General features: G+C 37.8%; 1 protein-coding gene across 2 annotated transcripts in view; it reads left to right on the top strand.

Annotated features, from left to right (window-relative positions):
- The window catches only part of LOC132641250 (DNA topoisomerase 3-alpha), a 69,195-nt gene extending 43,014 nt beyond the window's left edge, over positions 1–26,181 (top strand). For both annotated transcript variants that reach the window (XM_060358165.1, XM_060358164.1), the window contains 13 exons: positions 3,374–3,463; positions 3,640–3,744; positions 6,316–6,350; positions 12,862–12,991; positions 16,079–16,131; positions 16,202–16,301; positions 16,741–16,779; positions 18,023–18,101; positions 18,204–18,275; positions 19,220–19,303; positions 23,954–24,121; positions 25,148–25,268; positions 25,733–26,181. In XM_060358165.1, coding sequence (XP_060214148.1) covers positions 3,374–3,463; positions 3,640–3,744; positions 6,316–6,350; positions 12,862–12,991; positions 16,079–16,131; positions 16,202–16,301; positions 16,741–16,779; positions 18,023–18,101; positions 18,204–18,275; positions 19,220–19,303; positions 23,954–24,121; positions 25,148–25,268; positions 25,733–25,949 — 1,293 coding nt within the window. In that variant the 3' untranslated portion in view covers positions 25,950–26,181. The remainder of the gene's footprint in view (positions 1–3,373; positions 3,464–3,639; positions 3,745–6,315; positions 6,351–12,861; positions 12,992–16,078; positions 16,132–16,201; positions 16,302–16,740; positions 16,780–18,022; positions 18,102–18,203; positions 18,276–19,219; positions 19,304–23,953; positions 24,122–25,147; positions 25,269–25,732) is intronic.
- The last annotated feature ends 1,522 nt before the right edge of the window (positions 26,182–27,703 follow it).

Genomic DNA, 27,703 nt, shown 5'->3' with positions numbered 1-27,703 from the left:
AGTCTGGAAATATTTCCCTCATTGGAACTTGCTCCTTCCAAGAATCTTTCCAGAATTTTACTCTTTTTCCATCTCCTACAGTCATTTGCATATTACTTTCCATCTTGGGCCATAAAGCTCTGATTGTTTTCCATGCTCCAACACCATAAGTGCCAGTGCTCACTCTAGTACACCAAGGATTGAGTTCACCAAACTTGCACTTGATCACCTCTTTCCATAATGCATTCTCCTCACTGTTGTACCTCCATAGCCACTTCATCAACAGACAATTATTCTGTGCTTTCAAGTTTCTAATGCCCAATCCACCCCTTTCTTTATCTCTCGTTGTTGTCTGCCATTTAACCAGATTATAACCTTTTCCCTCTCTGCAGCCATGCCATAAGAACTCCCTTCTAAGTCTATCCAATTTCTTCTGAACATTGGAGGGTAAAGGAAATAATGACATTGCATATGTGGGAAGAGAATCTAGAACAGAATTGATAAGAATAAGTCTTCCTCCTAAAGATAAGTAATGTGCCTTCTACTTTGCCAATTTTTTTTTGTTTTCTCTACTATTCCATCCCAAATTTCCTCTGCTTTGTGTTTGCTGCCAAGAGGCATGCCTAGATAAGTTGTAGGCAAAATATCCACTCTACGTCCTAAAATGAGAGCAAGAGTCTGTATGTTTGGTACCTCTTTTATTGAAAACAAACTGTTTCTTCCCCAATTTACCTCTGGGCCTGAAGATGCTTCAAATAGTGTCAAGTTCATTCTTATGTAACCAATCTGTTCGACCTTGGGCTCGCAAAATGTCACTGTGTCATCTGCATACTATAGATGACATATCTCTTTTCTCTGCCCCCCGATATCCCCTATCTCAAAGCCTTTAATCCACATATTCTGCAAAGCTATCCTCATCAAGCTGTCAAAATCCTCCATTGCTATTATGAACAGGAAAGGGGACAATGGGTCACCCTGCCTAAGTCCTCTTTCGGAAGGGAAAAAAACCTACAGGTTCTCCATTCACAAGAACAGAGAACCTGACAGTTTTAATGCAAAAGTTTATCCATTTCAGCCACTTCTCACCAAAGCCCATTTGTCTAAGGATGCTCAACAAAAATTTCCAATTAACATGGTCATAAGCTTTTTCTATGTCCAATTTACACACGACACCTGCTTCTGCCCCTTTGATTCTGGAGTCCACACATTCACTAGCAATAAGTGCAGATTCCATGATTTGTCTCCCCTTTATAAAAGCCATTTGATGCTTGTTCACCAGATTATCAACTACCTTCTTGAGCCTTTTTCAGCTAGTAGCTTTGCTACTATCTTATTAACCCGACCTATGAGACTTATAGGTCTGAAGTCCTTCAACTCTGATGCTCTTGCTGTTTTGGGGATCGATGCTATAAAAGTAGTATTAAAGCTTTTCTCAAACTTCTGATTCTCATGAAAATATTGAATGGTTTTCAGTATGTCATCTTTCATTATCTCCCAGAAAGTTAAATAGAATGACATAGGAAATCCATCAGGCCCAGGTGCCTTCTCCATAGCACACATTTCTATGCATTCCAGAACTTCTGCTTCATCAAATTGTCTTTGAAGCCACTCTTGCTCTTCCATAGTAATCCCTTTGACTTCATGTGCCACCAGATCTGGCCTCCATTCCTCTGTTTCTTTGTAAAGAGTCTTGTAGAAGTTTTGGATTGCTTCTTTGATGTCCTCAGGGTTTGTCACCTCATTTCCCCCCACAGTCAGGTTATCAATGGAATTAACCCTTTTGTGAGCTGTTGCTATCCTGTGAAAGTATTTTGTATTTTTGTCTCCCCGTTACAGCCATTGTATCCTGGATCTTTGCTTCCAAGCTATTTCTTCGTTTCTTGCTACTTCCTCATACTCCATAGCTAAATTTGATTTTTGTACTGCCTTATCATCTGTAAGCATTCTTTGTTCTTGTACAGCCTCCCAATTAGCCAATTGATTTAGAATATCCTCCTTCCTCTGTTTCCAGTTGCCCCTCTTATTTTTACTCCAGTCCTTCAGTTTTTCTTTTAACATTTTCAGCTTTTCAGCCAGAACAAAGCCAGGCCTCCCATCTACCACAAATGATCCCCACCACAGTTTCACATTTTCCTTGAACCCCTCTACTCCCATCCACCAGTTCTCAAATCTAAAGTAAGACTTTTTGAAGTTCAACTCTCCACAGGATAGCAAAATAGGATTGCGATCAGATCCTATCTTAGGCAAAACTGATTGTTTAATAATATGAATTGTTCTTCCCATGTTGAAGAGTAGAGGAATCTATCCATTCTGGATGCACTTCTATGGTTTTCACCTCTTCTCCATGTGAAGGAACCCCCAAATAAAGGAGGATCCACTAACTCCAGTTCTTCTATGCATTCTGAGAACTCAGCCATAGCTCCATTGATTCTCAGACAATTTGTTCTCTCAATGGGGTATCGGATGACATTAAAGTCGCCCCCCACCACCTTCGCTATTATGAAGCTGTTGGAAGGACTCCCAACCTATTTATCTGGGATTGACTACCTATTATTGTCTTATTGATGTTGTAGCTTGCTGAATTTTGTCTTTAACTTGCCTTATAGCTCTTTCTTTTAAGGGAATGTCTGTAGAGCTTGAATGCTAGAATGAGTATTCTCATTTGAGTATATTCTCTACGTCTCATATTCTTATTTGAGTATATATTGTGCTTCCTAGAATTTTTGGTGGTACAGCTCACAGTAGGCATAGAATCTCATTGTTTGCCACATATTCTGCCAATCTATTTCTAACTGCATCATAATGCTTGATAGTTCAACCAGCTGAAGCAACCAAAGGCCTCATGGCAATTTCTTTCACCAATTAACTAAGTAGTGATGGTCAAGAGCCATGACATATGCTGAGTGTGCAATGAATATCTGCTGAATACATTGATTTACTTTAGTTCTTGATAATATGTCTGTGTAGCTCTTCCTTTTTGCTGGACATATAACTAGAGATCTTGAGTGGTAATTAAATTATTCTTGTCTCTCTGAATCATTTCCTTTTCTCTTTGCTTTTATTGTGATCTATATAAAGCACTTCCTAGTTTCTGATAGTGTTACAGCTCACAGTAGGCATATCATCTAACAGACTTGGTTATATACTGACAATCCATTTCTGCCTGCAATGTAATCCTTGATATTTCTTGTTAAATGGGCCATATATGCAAATACAACCTTCCATGTTGAGAGATCGTATTAAAATTCTCCCCACTTGCATCAGAAAATAAACATGCATTCTAGGAAAAACAAAGCTTATGTAAAGAAATGAGTTATTCAGTTTTATAGATATCTTCCGTTGTCTTCCTGCAAGATGCTTGAACACAAATACCTGTTTGCTGTTGTAACTGCAGTTTACACCAACAACATTGACCCTTGATTCAGGAGTTACAAGACCTCCTCCCCTTTTAAGTGAGGCTGATCTATTGGGTTGTATGGACAAGGTATGCGTTCTGTGATGCTAGTTTGTTTTTTCAAAACAGTGCTAACCATATTTTCGTATAAACACTGTCTTCTCACGTGTCTGACCTTCAGTTTTATTGTTCTGACCTTCAGTTTTATAGGTTTTCCCAGATAATGATCACGTGGATTTTCATCTATGTCATTGTTTTTCTAATAGGCTGGCATTGGAACAGATGCAACAATGCACGATCACATAAAGAAACTACTTGATCGATATTATGCAATTAAGGACTCGAACACTCGGTTCTCGCCAACTAAACTTGTAATATCCTTACTCAGCTAGATTATTTATTAGCTTATGCGTATTTCTTATTTTTCGTTGTTACTTCTTCCATGTCCTTTTCTCACATTTGTATATATTGCTTTGGTTAGAAAGAAATAAATTTGATATAATCATAGTAAGATTTGCTTTCGATAGTGGATACATTAAATAGAGGAAACACATGTTTCCCCTTCAGTCTTTACTAGAAGTACTTTGCTCTTCCTTTTATGACAGCTTATATAGAAGTGTTAGTGGAAGTAGATGACATTTTAGTGTCCATAGAGAGGGAGTGTCAAATTAAGATATTGATTTTTCTCATTCAGCAGCAATCATGTATTTAATGCATGTCTCTATGTTACTACTTTTACTGGTAAACAACTCTCTGGGACACTCCTCCCTTAAATTGCTCTGGTAAAGGAATGATCAACCTCTTACTGGTTTTGCATTAGAGGTCTGAACTACATGCTGCAGGTGCCTTTTCGGTAATATGTGGCATACAACGACATTATTCTTTGCCTGAATGAATTACATAATAGAATGCAGTACAAAGCATAACTGGAGTTTCACAAACTATATTCATGCACTTGTCACCATCCAAGTTTTATTAGTATACGTTTTATCGGAAGTTCCTTTTTCTTGTTGATAACCGTGGTGTCTGGGCTATCTTGCGTGCACCTCAACTAATTCTACGGGGTACCTACTACCTCCCACCAGCACCAGTACCGGGTAACTTTGCCCATCAAGGCTTGGACTAATCAACAGTTATTCTGGTGACCACAGAATGCTTTCTTCCTCTACCAGCAGAAATGTTTCCATTCTTGGTAATTTGCCACTACCCACTAGATCATCTTCTTGGTCTCTGCATAAATCTTTTAATCTTCCGAAGCCTCATTTGTGCATATTGAACTGTAGAACTTCCCGAAAAACTCATTTCAGAGCAAGGTCTAATTTTTTCTCCCCTAGTCTCTTTATTGGAAGGAGAAATGCCAGAGAGACGAAGACATACACTTGTTTAAGCAGATTTTATAAATTCTTTGACTCTGACTGTTACGTTACATCATGTGTAACAAGAAATTTCTGTAAAGTTGTTTCTCCTTTTGACAGATGCTGCTGTTGTTTCTGTATTTGTAGAATATTGGTGGTTTTATTTTTGTTCTCTGCCACATAAGGACCAGCGGCGGACCCAATATTTTGGTCAAGCAGAGTCAATTAGGCAGCATAACATTAATAACATGATGGTCGACAATAGGGATTACCTTGTACAACAAAGTGAATTTTGTATGTTGATCTTTTTTCTTTTTTCCAACAATGCCCAAGAAAATTTGTCATTTTTAGGTGTTCTTGTTCTGAAAATGAAATAAAATGAAGACAAACAACATCATTTTGTATTTGTATATAAATAGAGAGAGATAATCAGTAAGACTAAAGTCTTCGATTTTAACTTTTATGCTTTATTCTTATAATTAGTTAATAACAGTAACAATTTAGTAATTCTGGAACACCATAAAAAATTAAAAAAAATAAAATAAACAAACAATTTACTAAAACAATAAATAGATAAAAATATAGAGCTAAGCTCACATTCATGTATCCCCAATAATTAAAAAAGACACCTTTATAACTAGAAGTTTTAGAATACATAAAATATCAAGTTAATACACAAGTTTATGCATACAAGTAAAATTTTAGAAGTTATTATTTACAAACAATAAATAATGTAATGTAAATTATAATAAAAACGTGACCCAAATAATAAACTTAAAGGAATTGTGAGATAACAATTTTAACATATTATTAATTGAACTAGTTTAACGTAAAAAAGATTAAAACAATGAAGCTAATAAACTAAAATAGTATACGGTGGTATTCCCTTGCACATCATTGTTCTAATTTGGTACTAACGTACTCATGACTGAAAAGTATTTAAAATGCATAACGACTGTGCACAGCAAGGCTTGAAAGCGTGTGCTCTCAGATGAATGACTCTGCTCGACCACTGAGCCAACCTTCATTGATGTGTCAAGCGGATTCATTTCGCCTTAGATATTCGTTTCATGTATAATTTACACATGTAAATAGATTTTTTTTTAGGCGAAGATGATTTAGTTGAACCCTCTTGTTACAACGTGGGTCCTCCCCTGATTAAGACTCCGGTTTCTGAAATTGGAAAATTACAGGAACTAGGCCTGGATGGATGGAAAATACTGTATCTGATTTGACTTGCTCAAATTTTTTTGTTGCTGATATGATGCATGGATATGGCTTCTTTTTTCTAATCTCTCAACTAAACCAATGGCACGATGTGAAGGGATTCGATCAGCACTGGTACTTATTACGGATGATGGAAAAAACCTTGTCCTTATTAAAAAACACAGCCTCTGTCCTTTGTCCCTTTTATTTCCTTATGAGAAAATAAATTGGTATATTTGAGCTTTCAATATGCTTGTAAGCTGCCTACTGCTGTTATAGCCTTGATTTGCTCTCTTCTAAGCTATACTGTATGCAGTTATCTTTGCAACTTCTTCACATTTCTGAATTAATAGCTAACTAAGGATTTCTCTTTAAATCCAGGGGGAAGCGCTAGTGATGGGATATGATGATATGGGGTGAGTACTCGGGGCTAACTTGTTTTTCTTGTACTCTTATCTCGATTTCATCATCGAACTGTCTTTCTTATTCTTTTCTGATGATTGTGCAGTTAATAACATATTAACCCCCCCTATTGAAATTGTTGCCAACTAGCGTTCCTTTCATATGGTTCATATATAGTCACTTATCAAAAAAGAATATGGTTCATATATACTCTCTGGCTTTCTCAGAACCAATGATGGCTTACACTGGCTCAAAGTGTCAAAACATAGTGCTCGACATTATAGTAAAATTTCCAAAATAGTTCAGGTAAAGCTGAGTAGCTGGTATCCAGTCGAGAAGCTAATAATAGCAGTTCTATGCTTGATATTAGATGCTTCTGCTGAAATTTCTCTTGCTTACATCATTTCACTGAGACTCAAAAAAGTACATTGCTCAAGCAACCCAATACTTCTTGATGATTCATTTTGTTTTTAGGTTGCCCAATCTGTTATCATGGAAAACATTTGGCTAAAGTCAAAATATGTGGAGTTCAGCTTTAGTGAATAACCCAAGACGTCCTTTTGGGGAAGTGGGAGTTCCTCTTAAAGTAGATAAATATATGCAGAGATCAATTGGGATAGCTTGAGTTGTGGAGCTGCTTGATCTGATAGACTAGGGACATCATTCTGGGGAAGGAAGAACTGACAGCAAATAACGCCCTGTCCAATAAAACACCAACTTATGTTACTTATAAATTAGAATTCCCCTCAAACTTCCTGAAAAACACAGGTTGGAATTGGTGTAAGCCTGTAGGCAGTTTCTTTGCCGCTGGCTGCTGAATTCGTGAAAAATGATGTCGGCCTGCAGTCTCCGAGAAATTAAGCAGTGCATTTGTTGTATGTTTGTGCAGATTGTATTTCATTAGATGTAGGTTAGAAGTTGATGCAGGCATTGGTAATAGTAATAGTGCATGTCATTCTAATAGGGTCACCCAGTTGAGTAGGGTGTTCTCTCTTTGCTGCCCTGAACTCTTCTTGTCTGAGCTGGAGAAAGACTTCGCAAATCATCTAAATGTTTCATTCATCAGGCTGTTGAATTAGAACCACATCATCAGAAGTGTTAAAGACCCTCAATTGAATTGATATGTGTTCTGGTGAGCTCTTTTATATCTGAAAGTTTTTTCAACTTCCTTTCCAACTTGAATAGAAGCAGCGTTCTGCAGACTTCAGAATTGATGGTCAAACATCCTTGACAAAAAGCAAAGACTAAAAATATTTCACAAGCTCCATGTCTCACAATGAATTAAGCTATTTGGCCTTGTTTTCTTAGCCAAATATTGCTCGGCAAGAACCACTGTTTCATTCTCATATACAATGAGGCAGAAAGTACTACAGAGTACAGCTTTCAAGGGGAGATGGTTGCAGTATTCCGAAGGAGGTGACGATAAAAAACGAAAGTCTGAACTTCACTATCCAGATCTGGGCTGAAATTCCGATGGTTTACTCCATTGGAGAAGACAACGGTGAAAGTGGCGAACCCTCTTTTACCCAGCAGATAATATATCGAGGGTTTTGTCAGAGGAGACAGCTGTAGAGGAGACTTCAAATTCAAAAGGGAAGCATGTGAGTCCCCCATGTGACCTTCCTCTGATGAACAAAGTTTCAGGCCCAAAAATTTTGTTAGGCCCAAATCGTTTTGAGGCCTTTTCACAAATAGAGGAACCAGACAAGCAGGAGGTTTTTTTTAATGAAACACGTGCTCTGTCACGTGAGAATCAGAATCTGCAAACAATTAGGCCCCAATTTCATATCGATCCAGTGCTGCTTGAATTGAAGACAACCGCTTCCAAATTTCTTGAATCTTTCTCCTTGTGGGAGGCGACAAAATTCACTTATTCATCTTATTCTATACCCACCATATCTGCACCTCTCAAACCTTCACCCACCAACCAGAATTTCCCGAGTCCCCAAAATTGCCAGATCCTCAATAACAAAAATCCATCACCACCCAATTCTTTTCCTGCCATGCAATACCGAAGGGGGAACCTTGATGAACAAAAAGATGACGATGATATGTCGATTATCCAAATAGATGACTCTCAACCTCTGTTGGCATTAGCAGAGGAGAATCTACAATTGGAGGAAGAAGGAGGTTTAACTATTGTGGATATTATTCCGTTAAACTCGACCGATCAAGTTCTCTCGGATTCAGACCAAGGGATCTCTATTTGGGTCAAACAACATATTATCGGAATGAACGAGGAGTTTGGTGTTCATTTTCAGGGCTGCGAGAAAGCGGCGCTGGAATTATTTATGAAAATTGATGGGAAGCGACAAGATGTGAAAGAAAAGGCTGTTGCTATTGTTCCAGTGACTCCAAAAGGCAAGGGTTCTAAAGAATTGAAGAATCTGGAACCGGGCAGTAATTTTGTGAGTTTCGGTACAAGAAGTAGGGGGGATGCTTTATTAACCAAATCAATGAAGGTTAACATAGCATCTTGGAATGTGAGGGGCCTTAATGATCATAGAAAGAGGCCGAAAATAAAAAATATGATGAGCAAATGGAGGGCAGATGTGTACTGTCTTCAAGAATCCAAGCTGGAAGGTGACATAGGGGATGTTATTAAAGAGATATGGGCTAATAGATGGGTGAAGTATGCACAACTAGAGGCTAGTGGTACTAGAGGGGGCATAATTATTCTTTGGGACAGTAGCATTTGGGAAGGAGAAATATGTGTGGTGGGTGCTTACTGTAACACCCTCAAATTTACTGGCAAATCACAGGATTTCTGTTGGCATTTGTCAAGTATTTATGCTCCTAATGGTAGAGTGGAAAGGGAAGAGGTGTGGCAGGAACTAGGGGCAGTTAGAAGCCTCTTTAATGGGCCTTGGGTGATCTGTGGAGATTTCAACACTGTGAGATTTCCATCTGAGAAGAAGAATTGTACAAGATTCAATAAAGCAATGGAGGATCTATCTGAATTTATTAAGGACATGGAATGGGAGGACCTACCACTGGTAGGTAGCAAGTTTTCTTGGAAAAAAGGGGAAGGGCATGACATTGCAGCAAGGCTGGACAGATTCTTGATTTCAGAAGAATGGGAAGTCTTTCAGAAAAATCAAGCAATCAGTTCTAGAAAGAGTCGCATCAGATCACAGTCCTTTGATACTGGAATGTGGCAACTGGGAGAGGACAAACTCTTACTTCAAATTTGAGAATTGGTGGCTACAGACAGAAAATTTCAAGGACGGAGTGAAAGCTTGGTGGGAAGCTGGGGTGTATGAAGGTAGGCCAGATTATCTGCTTTCCTGCAAACTGAGAGCCTTGAAGATGAAGTTAAAAGATTGGAGTAGAACAGTACAAGGTAATTTGGGGTTACAAAAACAGAACATCCTCAATCAATTGTCCGAATTGGATGTGATACAAGACCAAAGACTTCTGACTGATGATGAGGCCTACCTGAGGGCTGTCCTAACTGTGGAGTTTGAGGAGAATATCAAAAAGGAGGAAGTGGCCTGGAGACAAAGATCCAGGGTTTTATGGCTCAAAGAAGGTGACAGGAATACCAAGTTTTTCCATAAAACTGCTAACTGTCACAAGAGGTATAACAGCATTGATAGCCTGTTGATCAATGGGGCTATGGTAGATGATCCAACAGAGATTAGTGAGGAGATCACTAGTTTCTATCAAAATTTATACTCTGAAACAGAAACATGGAGACCACAATTCAATCCCAGAGTACAATCTATGATCAATGATGAAGATAATATCTTGCTACAGAGAAAGTTTGGAGAATAGGAAATTAAAGATTGTGTCTTTTCACGTACAGGGGATAAAGCCCCCGGTCCAGATGGTTTCTCTATGGCCTTCTTTTCTCATTGTTGCGATGTGGTAGGAGGGGATGTGGTAGCAGCGGTTCAGAATTTCCATGAGCAAGGCTATTTTGAAAAGAGTTTCAATGCCACCTTCATAGCATTGATCACCAAGAATGTGGGTGCCAAAGAACTGAAAGATTTTAGACCAATTAGCTTGATAGGTAGCTGTTACAAGATCATTTCTAAACTGCTAACTGACAGGCTGAAGAAAGTGATGTCTAAATTGGTGGATGCACCACAAATGGCTTTTATCAAAGGAAGACAGATAATGGATGCCATCTTGATAGCAAATAAATGTGTCGATTTGAGGAGGATTTCTAAGGTTCCTGGAATTTTGTGTAAGCTTGACATAGAAAAAGCATATGACCATTTAAACTGGGAATTCCTATGGAGGACTTTGGAGAAAATGGAGTTTGGCTGGAGATGGATCAACTGGATAAAATTTTGTACAAGTACTGTCAAGTTTTTAGTCTTGATCAATGGATCACCTTCTGGTTTCTTCTCCTCTGAAAGAGGTTTGAGACAACGGGATCCTTTATCCCCTTTTCTATTTTTTCTAGCAATGGGAGGACTTAGTGACATGTTGAGTACAACTCAGATTAACAACAGAATCAAGGGTTTCAAGACCAATGCAGGGGTGAATCAAGGAGTGACAATATCTCACCTTCAATATGCTGATGACACTCTAATCTTTTGTGATGCAGAAAGTGACCAATTGAAATACCTGAGAGTTATTTTTATTCTCTTTGAAGCTATAGCTGGACTTCACATCAACTGGGGGAAGAGCTTTTTGTACCTAGTTAATGAGGTGCCAAATATTAATGCTATGGCCAACATCTTGGGAGGCAGAATTGGAGAACTTCCTACTACATACCTTGGCATGCCACTGGGTGCTAAGGGTAAATCTAAGAATATCTGGAATACAGTGTTGGAGAAATGTGAAAAGAAACTAGTTATTTGGAAGAGCCAATACCTATCTCTGGGAGGTAGACTGACTCTTATTACCAGTGTTCTTGATGCCATGCCAACCTATATGATGTCTGTATTTCCCATGCCAGTGAATGTCATTGAAAAGCTGGATACCATTAGAAGAAATTCCCTATGGCAAGGAAACAGTGAGACAAAAAAGATTCATTTGGTGAAGTGGTTGACAGTCATAACCAGTAAGCAAGCAGGAGGAATGGGTACTAAGAACCCGAGGACACAAAACAAAAGTCTTCTGTTGAAATGGCTATGGAGATTTGTTTCAAATGAACAGTCTTTGTGGAAACAGGTTGTCCTGTCAAGATATGGAATGGAAGGTCAATAGGTCACAAAGGAAGTGAAGAATCCTTATGGTGTTGGCTTGTGGAGAGCCATCAGGAATCAGTGGCCTAAAATGTGGAAAAATACCAGGATCAAAGTAGGCAATGGAGGGAAAACATCCTTTTGGAATGATGTTTGGATTGGGCAACTTTCCTTAAAACACATGTTTCCTGATATATATAACTCAAACCAACAGAAGGGGCAACAATTTTGGAAGCTAGGGACAACCAAGGGTGGAATCTCAGTTTCAGAAGACTACTCAATGATTGGGAAGTGGAAAGGGTGATAGATTTCTATAGCACCCTTGAACTTTTCAAGGATTTTTCTACTAATGAAGATAGTCTAGTCTGGGTTTTGGTCTTGGAAGATGATATGGAAAGTGAAGATTCCACACAAGGTGGCTTGTTTTTCTTGGTTAGTGGCTAGACAAGCTGTCCTAACTCATGACAAAGTGATGAAAACAGGACTTCAGCTTTGTTCCAGATGTTTTTTTTTTTGTGAAATTGAAGCAGAGACAATAAACCATCTCTTCTTACACTATAAAGTGACACAACAACTTTGGCAGATATTCATCAATTTGAGGGGAATCAGGTGAACTATGCCAAGGAGTACATTGGATGTTCTAGCTTGCAGGAATAGAGATGGGAATATGTCAGGACACAGGGAGAGATGGAAGATTGTCCCCGCTTGCATTTGGTGGACAATTTGAAAGGAGAGAAACCAGAGATGTTTTAAAGACGAGTACCTCCTTTCAGAAATTGAAAATGAATTGTCTAGCCTTTTTCTATTTTTGGTGTATTCATGACCTTCCTCAAGAGGCTGAGGACATTGTCACTGTTTTAGATTGTCTGTGAAGGTCCTAGGTGGTAGGGTTTGCCTTTGTAACCACTACTTGTAAGTATTACTGAAGTACACCTTTGGTGTAGCTTTGTCCATAATAGAATGTTAACTGTTTAAAAAAAAAAATAAAAAAAAATAAAAACCTTCTGGCCCTAAGATTTGTTCTCAACTTCTCGGTTCCATAAAAAACAAAGAGCGCGGTGATCTTAAGCCTCGGTGTTAGAGGAAGCAGAGAGCTTTCTGGAAAACCATTTATTCGACTTTTAAAACCCTAACACATTATTGCACAAGCTATTTAATAAGCACATTTCTTTTCAAAGATGTTATCTGAACTAAACAAACTGATGGTGTATTTTCACTGTATTAGCTTTAGTTGATTAATGTTTGTTCATGTTGAAATCTTCCCATTTTTCTTCTAGGCATGACTGTGTTGTTGCAGATGCGCTAACATCTTATTACTACATTTAATGCTGGCTTGCAACATGTAGGTGACTTACCTTTTTGTTCTTTTCTTTTTCTACTACAGTTATGAACTATGGAAACCATATCTCCGTGCTATGATGGAATGTGATATGAATGCCGTTAGCATAGGAACCAAGAGAAAGGCTGAGGTTCTAGAAACTTGCTTGCAGCAGATGAAAGCTTGCTTTTTAGATGTAAGTCAATAACAAAATTCAGAAATACAAATGCTTTTCAAGATTTTCTTGTGCTACTTTAAAATTCATCCTAAGCAATAGAACTCTTATCTCATTTTAGAAGGTCTGTCAAGTTTCATCTCTTAAGGTAGTGGGACTTTGTTAATGTTGTGGCACAAAGTAGTGATGTCAAGATCGAGGACCTTAGAGGCCTTCGACTACCCCTTTAATGAATTCTCTTATTCTATATTTGACTTGAAGTGCATTGAAAGATGGCGGAGCCTAAAGAATTCGTTATCCTTTTTGAGTGCATTTACTTCACTTAGAGCATGAGTTGTTACTCTATGAAAGGGTGGCAAGCATTATCCTTTCAATGGTGCTTGCGTTTGTAGTATATGGACTTGTTTCTTTGACCAAGGTTGTTTTCCTCTGGTTGGGAGGTTTGACAGATCACTGATTATTGATCTAGGGGTGTCAAATGGGGGGATGCGCTAAATTTGGGTGGTTAAAATGGTTTGAGTTGATTAACATATTGGCTTATAACTCGCCCAAAATTTTCTTGGGTCAAGATGTGCGGATCAAGTTATGCTAAACAATAACTGATAATGCAACCCGCCCAATTCAAAACCTGCCCAACTCAAAATCATTGTTCATTTGTTTGTTTGTTCTTTTATAATTTGTTTAATTATCAAATCAAAGTAGCAAAAGCTTTTTTTCCAACAATCCCAATCGCTCTGGGCCATGTAATAGCATGGGTGGCCCAACATTGGTCTGTCTAACACAAATGATGAGTTTGGCTCTGTTATCATATTGATTAAGTGACTACCTCATCTAAAAATTTAATGAGTGTGGAAAGTGTAAGATACTTAACAGTTTCGTTTATATATTTCAATGTCATGTATATTGCTTTATATACAAAAGACAATGAGAAACAGAATCACCTAAATCCCATAAAATCTGGCATTATACATAATCATATAAAAATAGGTTATACACAATTAGAGGAGAAAAAAAAAATAATCAGAAATTTGATATTCTAGATTACAAATATTATTCCTAAAATCTTAGACGATCAGATCTGGATATGGGAAGTATCTTCTGGGGAATCCTCTATCTTTCAATAATGAGGTGACCACACAATTAAACATGGTATATTAGAGCAAGTAGAGGTCCTGAGTTCAAGTCCACTTGTACCTAAAAAAATAGGGCAGCCCAGTGCACTAAGCTCCCCCTATGCGCGGGGTCCACTGGTATCTATCTTAAAAAATAATGTCCATTTGCTTGCCCAAGAAAAAGAGGTACACCATAATGTGAGGGGGCTTGTTGTAACCCAACATTAAAGAATAAATGTGCCTTCTCTCTATTAATGTAAGCGTTTAATTGTGGTGATCTCTTCTTCAACAAATGGAATTCTTGTAGGCATAGTCTAGAGAGTCAGTTCTTCCGCTCTTTGTATACTCCTTAGTCCTTTTGTTTGTCTTCTTTGAATATATATATATATATATATATATATATATATATATATATATATATATATATATATATATATATATATATATATACTGTATGACAAGTCCAGTCAATGGCCTAATTCCAATTCCTTTTGTTTTAAGTACCATCAACAATGTGAGTATTTTTAAGAAACTTAGAGTCTGTCTAGGTTAACTGGTTAAAAGTAGTTGTTAACATAAATTGCTGAAAAACACCTTTAGGTATTAAAGTTGATTTTATAAATAAGCAGTTACGTGTTTCAGGTAGAAGTACTGAAACTGATAATGAGCAATTAGTTTGTTTGGTAAAAAGGTGTTGATAAGCAAGTACTTTTACATGAAAAAGAGCAATTGGTTTAATAAAACAGTGAGATAATCAAAAAATATGTTTTAGGAAGAGTATTTTGGATATTACAAAAGATATTCAGGGAGGTGATTAGACATGGCATGGCACAACTTCAGCTGACTGAGGACATGACCTTAGATAGGAAGGTATGGAGGTCGAGGATTAGGGTAGAAGGCTAGCAGGTAGCTGAGTGTTGTAGCACTTTGTATAGGAGAGGCATGGAGCTACCTTCCTCCCCTCTTCTCCTTTTTAGTAGTATTCTCCAGTTATTGCATAGTTTCTTATTCTTCGATGTGTATTACTATCTGTTGCTGCATTTGTTTTATATCTTGCTACTTTGCTGTCCTATTTTTCTTACAATCCTGCTTCAGATACATTTCCTTTGAGCTGGGAGTCTGTCGGAAACAACCTCTCTACCCACAAAGGGTAAGGGTAAGGTCTGCGTACATCCTACCCTCCGCAGACCCCACTTGTGAGATTACACTGGGTATGTTTTTTTGTTTTTTGTTTGTTATTACGGATAAAGTTATAAAAGGTTTGGTCAAACCAGAAGTGCTTATAAGATGTAAATATAAGTTAGGGGTATGACTTTTGGCTGATTTTGAGCACTTGGCTTATAAGTACTTTTGGTGTTTACCAAACACCTAGCTAAGCTAAATAGTTCTTATAAGCTAGTTTGACCAGGTGAAAATTTAAGCCAAACACCCTCTTACATGTCCGGATATACAGTATGTAGAATTATGTTGGAAGTAGCTAAATTTCCATGAGCTCTGATGGAGTGCAGATTGCTTTTGGAATTATAATAGTTTCATTCATACATATTAAACTTAAGAAGCAATTATACACGTGGCTTCCTCAGCTGGAGAAGCCCCACTTGTGGGACTATACTGGGTATGTTGTTGTTGTTGTAAGGTATGCGAGGTACCATTTCCTAATATCAGCTAGACTTGAATCTAAGATCAAATTGAATTGTGACTTTACCTGATTTCCAACGATTAAGATGTTAGAAACGGTGATCAGTCTGTTTACTATAATCTTCAGCATCTCCTGCTGGTTGTCCTATCAAAAGAATTTTGGGATAAGGTAAAAGTGCTTAGATCTTAAAATAATTATAGCTAGACTTCGCTGGAGATGAGGTTCACTACTTTTTTGGTAAGGGACAAAGAATGCCTATGCTAATACAATAATCAGAATGAGACACAGTGCTGCTTTGTACCATTAGGTTCAAGGCACTTCGTTATACTTTTTATGTACTGTGGAGAAAATTTGCAGGCCAGGGCAAACAAAGGAAAGCTCTTTGAAGCCATGTCTATCTTCTTTGAAAGGTATGTCTTTTGCTTACTTTGCTGATGCCTGGCTCAATCTTTGGATTGCCTGAAAATTGTGGCTCTGCAGATCAAACAGATCCACTGGTGGCCAGCAACAAGCAGTTAGCGATGTTGTTCGGAGATGTGGACTTTGTCAAGAGTCAGATATGGTGCTCAGACAAAAACCGGTAATGGGCAGAATTAATTCGTATATTTGGGATCTCATCTCTACTTCCAGCCCCAATGTGCCTCTTTCATTCAGAATGCGACCTTTATTTGGAAACAACATATTAATTGCTGAGAAAAAGTTTGATGATTATTCATAGAAAACTAGAAAACCATTAAACTTGAGTCTGTCAGCATTCTCTTCATATTGGCCATACTAAAGCACCAGGGCCAAAGTTTTCCTTTGAAGACCAGCATGTTAGTGTAAAAATCACTACAGCAAGAGCTTATCTGTATTCGTGAAATCATTTATTGGCTAAATTTGTATATATGAGACAGCTGCATGCTTAAGCATCTGTAATGTCTGATTTGCACTTCTATAATCAGCTGCTTCTCATTTTCTTATGGGATTTTCCCTATCCTTACGCGACGTTTTCTGATAACATTTTCACCTTAATGCAGGATGGGAACTTCATGGTTGGTTGCTTGGGTTACCCACAAGTAGGTGCTTTTCCTGTAATTCTGTTCAACAGCTACTGTAGAAATCTTGCACAACTGTTTCTAAAGAGCATGTAATTCCACACACACACACACACACACACACACACACATACAGAGTCATTTGTGTATAAAGCACGAGCCTTTTCCCAAACTAAAAAGCAAGTTTAGAATGGATGGAACAAGGGCATCAATTTCGTATCAATAGACTTCCACAAGAGGTTACACAATTGAGCAACAACCTTTTTCCTGTTCTCTCCCAACCTTCTCATCAATATTCTTGGCTTGTTTAATTAAGTGATCTTGAACGCCTTTTCCTTTGCGCCATGATTGAACAGAAGAAGTTCAAGATAGGTAATTTGCACTACCTATCAAGGATTCTATGGTGATATCTGGTTCAAGTTGCTGGATCCCATGTTTATAGAAACAAAAATATCCAATCCAACTGACATTCTGATGAACCAAAGAAGTTTCAACACAAAATTTCAACTAATTGACAAAGTATCTTCAGATCAATGAAGAAATACTTACCTGTGTGCCCAACAATATCAGAAATAGGCTAGGGACTGGCTGGAAATCCCAAAACTTCTCCGAAAAGTGACTGACAGTCTTGGACAAAGGGTTCCGGTGACTGGAACTGAGAGGAAATTGGGCGGATAGAGTCGGGATAGAGAGGCGATACTCACAGAGGAAGAATCTCGCCGGAAATCTTCTCTCGTGCCTGGAGTGTGAACTGGGACACCGCCGGAGACGGGAGATTTATTATTGTGTGGAGGCACGTCCGGCATCTTTTTCAGCTGGGTTTGGCTCTTCTATTGGTGACGTTGGTTTTTGCACAACACCACCGAAAGGCGATTTTTTTTTCAGACAGCCTTTGCGGTCATCAAGAAATGCGTGGTGACGATCTTCTTTTTTGTCTTGACATCGCCAGTGATTTCACAACAAATCTTTTAGCACAAGCATTCTGATTCAATGTGAAATGATAGAACAAGGAGGAGAAAACTGAAGTTTGTCTGCCCCTTATAACCTTGGTTTAAATAGTGATTGTGCAAGTGTTAATATTTTAGGTACCTAATTACAGGAAAGAATCAATCTAGTTACTTCCGATGTTCCCTAATTGATATACACTATCAGTTCAATATTCTTAACACTTCCCATTCTAAATGTCCAGATTCTATACACATGATATGCTAAGATTGTCTGGTGATTTGATTATATTTTGATATGATTTTATTGATTCATACAGTGCAGAAATGCTGTCTGGCTACCTGGACCTGTATCAGAAGCTTCTGTTACCGAGAATATTTGCACTAGCTGCAGTCCAGGTTGCTTCTTGGAATTTTTCTTTTCTCGTACTGGATTGGGTAGCCTTATCCAATACATCTTTTTCCATATTTGGTTTCCTGATTTCTGAATATGACCTTCAGGACCGGTTTTCAAGATTCAGTTTAAATTTCGCCGGCTGGAAATACCGCCAAATTACAGTGTGCAACATTTAGGTACGCTGGACAATGGGACTCTTTTGTCAAAGTCTATCTCGTTTAAGTCATATTGAGAGACCCTATCCCTTTTGCTTCTCCAATGGAACATTACGTAGTTGAAACCATATTTTTCCTTGAACAAATATGTATAAAGAATTATAAAGTGTGGTGGGCTCCCTTTCTCAATGTCTCGTCTTAGGTGTTTTATCTCCATTTCCAATTAATTGACAAAACTAATCTGTTTTTACGTTGCACATATATTTGTGACTCTCAAATACTGAGTGGTGAAGTCTGAATGATGAATATGCTCCACGATAATGTACAGAAAGTCATTCCATATTGAATTATTAAACATGAGAATCTGCATGTTCAATATAAAATTGTTTGCAATCCACCTCGTCTTTTCTAGGTGCAACATTGATTGACTGTAAAAGTTGTTGATCAAATCTTTGCCAAGTTTAATACTTCACAGTTTGATGAGTGTTGAGGGCGACAGGACTTCAGATTTGGTAGTGACAGTAAGAGAGAGATGTGGAGGCATTTATTTGGTAGTGACGGTAAGAGAGAGATGTGGAGGCATTGCAAAAATGAACTATTTTTGTTTAACTTCCCAAGAGCTACACAAAATTGAATGATACTACTGTGGTGTCATTGCGGACGGCCCACTGAGTCGAACATATCAATTTCACCAATCAAACTGGAGTATTTTTGGTTCTAGGACATAAGATTGTGTTTTCTTTTCAATTTTAAAGGGAGGATAAATTAAAAATAAGATAGGAGACTTTGACAGAAGAGTAAACTGTCACATGCTGCAAGGAATTATTTAGCTTTGAAGTAACAACAATGTCTTCCAAAAAATATTCCCATTACTAGTCATTTAACTTATTTAAGTGCATGAACACAATTTCTTGTTGCCTGTAGATAATGCAGTTATATAACTGTGAATTGTTTATATATCTTAGGTTGCATTGGTGGCTGTGATGATATTCTTAGGCAGCTTGTGGAGATTTGCGGAACTGGTTCTCGCAATGCTGCCAACACTTCGGGTATGTAAGGAACATCGTGCTTTGCTGCTTTAATGTAGATGCATGTGCAACTTTGATAGTTGCTTTTCTGAGGCAGTACCTAAAGTCCATTAAATAATTGTTTGTTTCCTAAAAGAGAACATGCATTTTCTTATCTTCCAAAAAATAGTTGGAAAACAAAAAACAGAAAAAGTAAACTCCTATTGCGGTTTTCTTTTTGTTGGAAAACAGTGGGCTCCCTGTGGGAGCACTCTCTGCAAAAGCTGAAATTCCTGTGCATTATTGCCCCAAATGAATCATTCTCTAGATTGATTTTTCCATCTTCAACTGATAAAGGTTTTACTTGTAAATACGATTAGTAGCAGCCATTGTCTGGTCTGTTTTGACCTAATTAATTTCACCCATATGAAAGCTTTTAAAAATCATTTAGTGGTGATATCTTATTATCTTGATGTCATTACTGCTTATTGTTACTGCTGCTTTTTCATCTCTCCTTGAGCCATTGGTCTATCGGAAACAACCTCTCTACCTGTCACAAGGTAGGGGTAAGATCTGCGTACACTCTACCCTAGACAGACTCCACCTGGTGGGATTATACTGGATATGTTGTTGTTGTAGTGATATGTTTCTTTTCCAAAAACAAACCCAAAAGTAATTCATCGAAAACAACCCTAAATTCAGGTCTCCATGGACCAAATCCAAACTCACAATTGTTTCTTTGAGAAAGAACAAAATCGAGACGAAGGCAAAACCAAACTATTTTCTAAACCAAATGCCTTAAAAGTTAGATACCTTTCTGTTGTTGTCAAATTAATTCTATTAACTTTTTGCATTTGAGGTTACGGTAAAATTTCATTCATAAGTATTAAGCTTGTGTTACTGAACAAAATAATGGAGGAATTTCTTGGAGTGTTACTCAGTGGATACAATGCTATGTACAATGTAGAGAATATGCTAACTATGGTAACTAGATCTTAGAAATCCTTACAAATCAACTATACGGTCATATTCAAGGAAATGTACTATTGTAAACCCTAAAAAAAAAGGTAATGTACAATTATAATGATTCTGTACTACTCTCCCGCCAATGGAGCATAAATATTAATCATGCCCAGCTTGTTACTAGGAGATTCCATCTGGTTTCCATGTAAGACTTTTGTGAATATATCACCCAAGTGCTCTCCTGACTTTACATAGCTAGTGGAGATCAGGTTCTCTTGAATCTTTTCACAAATAAGGTGACAATCAACCTCACTATGTTTAGTCCTTTCGTGGTACACTGGATTTGAGGCAATGTGTAGAGCAACTTGATTATCACACCAAAGTTTCGCTAGTGACAGAGGCTTCAAACCAATTTCAATTAAAAGGTTGATATACCCACAGTGTTTCACATGTGATGAGCCATAGCCTTGTACACGGATTCTGCACTGGATCGAGATAAAATAATTTGCTTCTTGCTCCTTCATGATACCAAGATTCCACCAACAAAGATCCAATAGCCTACAATAGATCTTTTGTCTGTTTTGTTCCAACCCAATCAAACAACAATCAACAACATACCCAGTGTAATGCCACAAGTTGGGTCTGGGGAGGATAGGATGTACACAGACCTTACCCCTACCCTTTGTGGGGTAGAGAGGCTGTTTCTAATAGATTCTCGGCTCAAAAGAAATGTATCTGAAGCAGGATTAAAATAGGACAGCAAAGTAGCAAGACACAAAACAAATGTAGCAAAGATAGTAATACAGAAGAATAACAAACTATGGGATAACTAATGAATACTACTAAAAAGGACAAGAGGAGAGGGTGGCTAGCCCCTTGCCTCTCCCATACAAGGTGCGACAACACTCAGCTACCTGCTAGCCTTCTACCATAATCCTCAGCAAAGATAGTAATACAGAAGAATAACAAACTATGGGATAACTAATGAATACTACTAAAAAGGAGAAGAGGAGAGGGTGGCTAGTCCCTTGCCTCTCCCATACAAGGTGCGACAACACTCAGCTACCTGCTAGCCTTCTACCATAATCCTCGACCTCTGTACCTTCCTATCTAAGGTCATGTCCTCAGTTAGCTGAAGCTGTTCCATGTCCCGTCTTCACCTTCCCTAATATATCTTCTGTAATATCCTAAATACTCTTTCTAACCCAATTATCATATGCAAAACACTCAATATGAGTTTCCCTATGATCTCTATACAATATGCAAAGTCTAGGGGCTCCTTTCAAGTAACACAGATACCTCTTCGTCGCGGCATGAGGCCATCGAGAAAAGGATGGTTTGCTCGGAACTCCTCGCAATGGCCTTTTATTTACTCTCCTGCTTTTGTCACCTAAGGCCATGCTTGCAATGGGGGCAAGCTTGTCCTACCCAGGCTTGAGCTTGTGATAGAGCTTGCGCTTGGGAGGGATTTGGTACTTGACTTCTTGTTCGGGCAAAGCTCCCTCGCAACGCGAAGATATCACGGGGGAGCCCTAATATTCAGAGTATATATTTAAGCAAGATTTTCTTTTTGAAACATGTAGGGATACTTTTTAAGCAACATTGATTTGACTAGTAATGCCCTTTTTACAAGAGATCTTCATTTTTTACACATAAGAGATCTGAAAAAAACACATAAGAGATTTGAAAAAGTCATTTTCTTCTATTTAAATTGTAAGAGGGCAAGAGATTTTATTTTCACCAATATTTAGTCATTCCCTTACTGCTATCTCTTGATCCAAAGTTAAGGAAATATATCCCAGTATACATGGGAAAGATAAAGTTACCAATTGGTATAAATATTGTAGGGATAAGTCAAAGGGAATGAATGCATCGCATAGCAGACATCATCGTCTCTAATGGGCAAGCTTCTAGAGGAAGAAATTATGAATAGACAGAAGGTGGTCATTCTTTTACCTGCAATAATGCCTTCTCCAGATGCGGACATATTAGAAGAATAAGGGGTCAGAGGCACATCTTCCATCCCAAGAGGATCACATTATGCTCCTTGGTGTAGTAATGAATCTTAGAAGTCCCATTAGTCACGAACAATACCTTTAGATTTCATGCCAAAGTGGATCAATTACTTCCAGTGGATAGTGAGTGAACTTAGGCCTGTCATTATCCTTGGTGTCAAACCTCTCCGAGGGTTTTATTCCAGAGAAACTCTAACTCCTGTTTCTTAACACTATGGTATCTCATGGTTGCTGTATGAATGTCTTGGCTTTATCACCAGATTCCCATAGTGGAAATGGGAGGTTAAGATCATAATAGACAACCCCTCCAACCTTGTTCGAAATCTTTGTTCCCCGTAATGTGGTTAATCTCATATTTGGGTCAAGCAATGAGAATGTATTGAATTAAAACATGTTTGTCTTTGTAACAAATTAGAATGAATGGAATAACTTCAGCACTAACAGAACATACAAATTCAAATAAATAAAGCAATATGTAACTTTTTTTAATACTCCCTCCGTCCGGATGTATGTGAAGGTGTTTGACTGAGCATGAAGTTTAAAAGAAAAAGAAAGACTTTCGAAACTTGTGGTCTAAAAGAAGCTATAAAAAATTATGTGGCTATGAATCATCTCATTAAGGGTAAATTGGAAAAGTTAAAAGTCAAATTACTACTAAATATAGCAAGATGTCATTCTTCTTGGGATTGACTAAAAAGGAAGAGTGTTACATAAGCCGGGACAGAGGGAGTATAAGAAGTACGTTAGTGATGACATACATACTTGGACTTGCAATCCTTGTCCACTTTAAGTTGACTCCTTGTGAGTTGTGATTATTCAAACACCTTAGGCTTCACGGGGAATAGTGACTTATTTGGGAATAGGATAACACTGAGGATAGTGACTTGTTTGGGAGGAGAATACTTTAAGTACCACCGGGAATCGTGACTTGTTTGGGAACATATGCTACCGGTCATATGTATGAGTACGATTTTTTGTATAGAGAGACATCATCCAATCATCACAAAAATCAATACTACTCCTTCTGTTTTAATTTGTTTGTCTGGTTTTGACTTGCCACGAAGTTTAAGAAAGTAAAGAAGACTTTTGAATCTTGTGGTCTAAAATTAAAGATATGTTGAATGTACCAAAATGCCCTTCAATCTTGTGGTCTTAAACATGCCATGTGGAAAGTTGGAATTAAAGAGTTGGCAAAAAAGGAAAGAGACATTCTTTTTGAAACAGACTAAAAAGAAAAGTAAGACAACAAATTGAAACAGAGGGAGTACTTATTTTCATTTCATTGAAATTCTTTTAAGCTTTCTGACAACTTCCCATAAATATCTTATTAGACTATATGCTAGCCATAATTAGGTTCCCTTACACAAAGCTTCTGTAAATGACTTTCAAACTACAGCGCTTTCAAGAACTAAAACTAGAAACCCGTAGTCAAAAAGCAGTCTCCTGCTCAACATTAATCATTTGATTTTCATTTTGAAATCTTTTTTTGCCTATTTTGGCTGCCATCAGCTAACCGTTTTCAACCAAAATGTTTTTGAGTAATTTTTATTTTCACTTAACGATTTAGTTAGGAAAGACTGGTGACTGCATAATAATCAAACAATATGAGACTTTGTATGGATATCATGATTTGTTTGTTGCTCTAGGAACTTGATCTCCTAAATGATATACTTGTCATCTTTAGGACTGACTGTAGCTAGGCTTCTTTTGCCAGGCAGAGGACGAGGAAATCCTTCAGCATCCAGCAGTGCACAAAGAAGCAATTCCAGAGCACAAAGTTCTTGTGCGTACTGCAGGCAAACAGGGCATTTGTCCAGTGATTGTCCTTCACAGGCTTCTCGTGGTCGCGCTGCTCGGTCTCAGGAAGTTGACTTGCAAAATGGTTTGGTTCTTTTTTGTTACCTTATCTGTGTATCTTGTGTACAATGACCAATACCCCCTGCAACGTTCTCATCCTCCCTGTGGGCCCCAATCGAAATATAATGAGGCAAAAGTAATGCTTGTCCGCGGTTGAATTGTGATTGATGAGGAGACTGACAATTGCCTCAAATAATGTTGTTAGTATTGGTGGAGAGAAAGTGTTGTTTTTTTATGGCTTTTGCAATCCTCACATCATGAGGTAGCTTTTGGGGTTGAGTTAGGAAGGCCATTTTCTTGACATGGTTTTGGAGCTAGATCCATCCCTGTTCTGTTCTTGGTTTACCCAATATTGGGCCCACTGTTATGTTGTCCATGCTCGAGATGTCTAAACCTGGGTTTGCTTATATGGTCTTGACAATACTCACCTTATGAGCTAGTTTTGGGGCTGAGTTGGGCCAAAGATCCATTTTCTTTACAAATGTTGGCTCTAGCTGGTGTTGTTTAATACAATGGTAACACTTATGGAGAATAAACACAAAGATATTGAAACTTTGCCACTTCTATCATAGATTTTGAAACTAAAGGGGAGTATGTTTTTTTCCTACTGTAGCCGTCGTTGAATTTAGGGATGAATAAAAAATTATCACTTTGGCCACCATAATGTATGAGTCCATGCAATTTTGGTTATCCGGCTGTTTACCTCCCTTACCAACCTAAGGATGTTATCCAGTTACATTTACTATCTAGCCTTTCCACTTCTCACCCTATCAATTAGAAATTTGTTAAAGCAACTAAAGAGTACATGAAGTGATACTGTGAGAATAGAATTCAAATTGTGAAAAATATTGGTCTATGATGTGATATAGAACAGTTTGTTCCTCTCTGTTTTCAATTAGAATGACATTGTTGACGCCTTCGTATGAAGCAGAACAGGCGCACATTCAGTGGTGCATTCTCTTGAGAAAGCCACTTGCATCACATGCACCACCTTATTTTGAATGTTACGATGCTTGAATAACTCTATAGCTGATCCCTTCTGACAATGCAGGAGAACCTTCAATCCCTTGTAATTCATGTGGAGCACCTTGCATTTTGCGCACTGCCAATACTGCCAACAACAGGGGAAGAAAGTTCTTTTCATGTCAATCACAGGAGTGCAACTTTTTTGTGTAGGGAAAACTAAATTTCAATATGCGTCTTTATATTTGGACATAGTTTCCACCTGCAAACTTACTATATGTAAATCTTTTCTATCTTGTTGTGTCCCACTTCTTTGCAAGTCTTGATCATAATTTGATCCTTGACCTATAACGATTCAACGCTGTAAACCCTGAGAACTAATTATAGTTTTTCAGCAAAGAGCTGCTTCAGATCTGTCATAGTTGACAATGTCATATTCCGTTCGGCAAATCTGTAAAAAACTGTGAGGCTACCTCACTTTAATAGCTGAAGTGCATTTGCAAATATAAATCACATCATTATACTGCTAGAAACTCATTTTTGTATTGGAGGTAATCACCGTTCAAGAGGATGAAAAAATTGAATTGCTGACATGGAACTTCGATACAATTGCTCAGATTGATGACGTTAAAATAGTTTGTTAGTTGATACACTTTTTTTGCCTGTATTGCAGATGGGAAGATAACCTCAATGGAGGAAGAGTAGAGCGTGGAAATACTTCTGCATCTACTGGCAGCGGAAGAGGTGGCCGTGGTCGTGGCCGGGGACGGGGTGGTGCGCATCCCAGTAGTGGGTCATTTGTGTCGGCAACAGGTGAACCAATAACTGGCAGATGTTTCGTCTGCGGTGATCCAGGTCATTTTGCTAATGTTTGTCCACGTCGTGGTTGATGAATTTCAATTCTCTTGCACTAAAGGTGCTTGCTGTGGATAGGCCACTCTTAACTCCCAGAATTAGGTTCTTTTTATTTTTATTTTTATGGTACCATTATATGTGTGCTTGATCATTGCAATGTGCCTTGCCACAGAGATGATGCCCTCACTCACATGATCACTTGGTCGGTGTAATTGATGGTCTCTTCTAAGTTCTAATAGGATGTGAACATAATGCCTATCTTGGGTATATCGCAGTCTTTGATACTCCTTTACTTTGTTTAGAGTTTTTTGTTGTGTGTGTGTATGGAGAGATTTTCTTGGGCTGAAAGGGTAAGCTTGGCCTCAAGGACTGGCGCGTGATCTCATGACCTCCTAGTTTACATATGAACCTTTGACCAATGAACGGAGTCATGGAGCCTCATACTTCCAGTTCTAGTTTTAGGAAGTTACCTGAGGGACATGTGTGGCTTCCATTGAGATAAACCAAGAAGATCCTTTATAAAGTTTTTAATAACCAATATAAGCTTTTATGTATTTTCTTCCAGTCCTCTAATTGGTTTGAGTTCTGTGAATTACCTTTTCCACTTCCTAGTAATATTGAATTGTTCGGAAGAGATTTAGGTTCCAATTCTTAATAGCAAAACTGAGTAGAGTTCGGGCTTTCGTCCCTTTTCTTTTCTACTTGTTACTTTTTGAAGAAATACATCTATATTCATTGTTAGAAGAATTGTTGGGCAGTTAGGGCAATTTGCAGGATTGTCCTTCGCTGGGGGTGGTCTTTAAATTTTGCCCCTCAAATTAGTGATCTTTACTTTTGTCCTTTGCTAAAAATCCCTTGGTTTCGGGTTTGAATCTCCGTTCAGTCAAAAATTTTAAAAAAATAGAGTTTTGCAAATTTTACTTGTATGGACAGATTTGCATGGCAAAATTTTCCTTGCAATTTTTTTTTTTACTGGGCTGGGGTTCAAACCCACAACCTCGGGCTATTAGGTGAAGGACAAAACATAAAGACCACTAATTTGAATGGCAAAAATTAAAGACCACCCCAAATGAAGGGCAATCCCCGCAAACAGAAGGGACACTTGTACCTTTCTGTCTCGACCGGGTGTGTACAAATAGGTTCACATTTTTTAATTCCTTTAAAAAAATAAAATTATTTATAGGGAGAACGGAAAGGGAAGCGGCTTACAAGGTAGAGAATTAAATCCTCACCAACAGGGTGAACGTTTAGGTAGTCAATCAATTGGACTATTAAAATTCTCTTTCATTTATTTATTTATTTTTTTGGTGAAAGAAGGGGTGAGCAGTGTCGAAGTAGGAATTTCGCTAAGGAGTAGTGTCGAAGTAGGAATTTCGCTAAGAGAGTTGAGATTTAACATAGATGAATAAATAATAGGGTAAAGAACATGTATGGCCGGTCGGGTGAAACTAATTCCACCCGGTGGCCAAAGTCCTTCTAAACCCAAATTATACTCACTAAACTAATCCTATCCATTAGCCAAAATTTAAATAAGACAAGTTTCAAATAAAAATCCAAATGCAAAAATGTTTGAGGCGATTTCTATATATAATATGTATCATTTGTGTATAAAATATGTATCAATACTTATATGTAATGTATAGAAACTGTATAAAATATGAATCACTAAGGTATGTATCATTTTTGTATATAATATATATCATTTGTGTATATAATGTGTATCTGCAATTGCATTGTCTATAATAGAAAATTGTATCAATTTTGTATATAATATGTATCATTTTTGTAT

Source organism: Lycium barbarum, chromosome 5 (genome assembly GCF_019175385.1).
Source record: "Lycium barbarum isolate Lr01 chromosome 5, ASM1917538v2, whole genome shotgun sequence".
Lineage (NCBI taxonomy): Eukaryota > Viridiplantae > Streptophyta > Magnoliopsida > Solanales > Solanaceae > Lycium > Lycium barbarum.
This window is presented reverse-complemented; position numbering and strand designations above follow the sequence as displayed.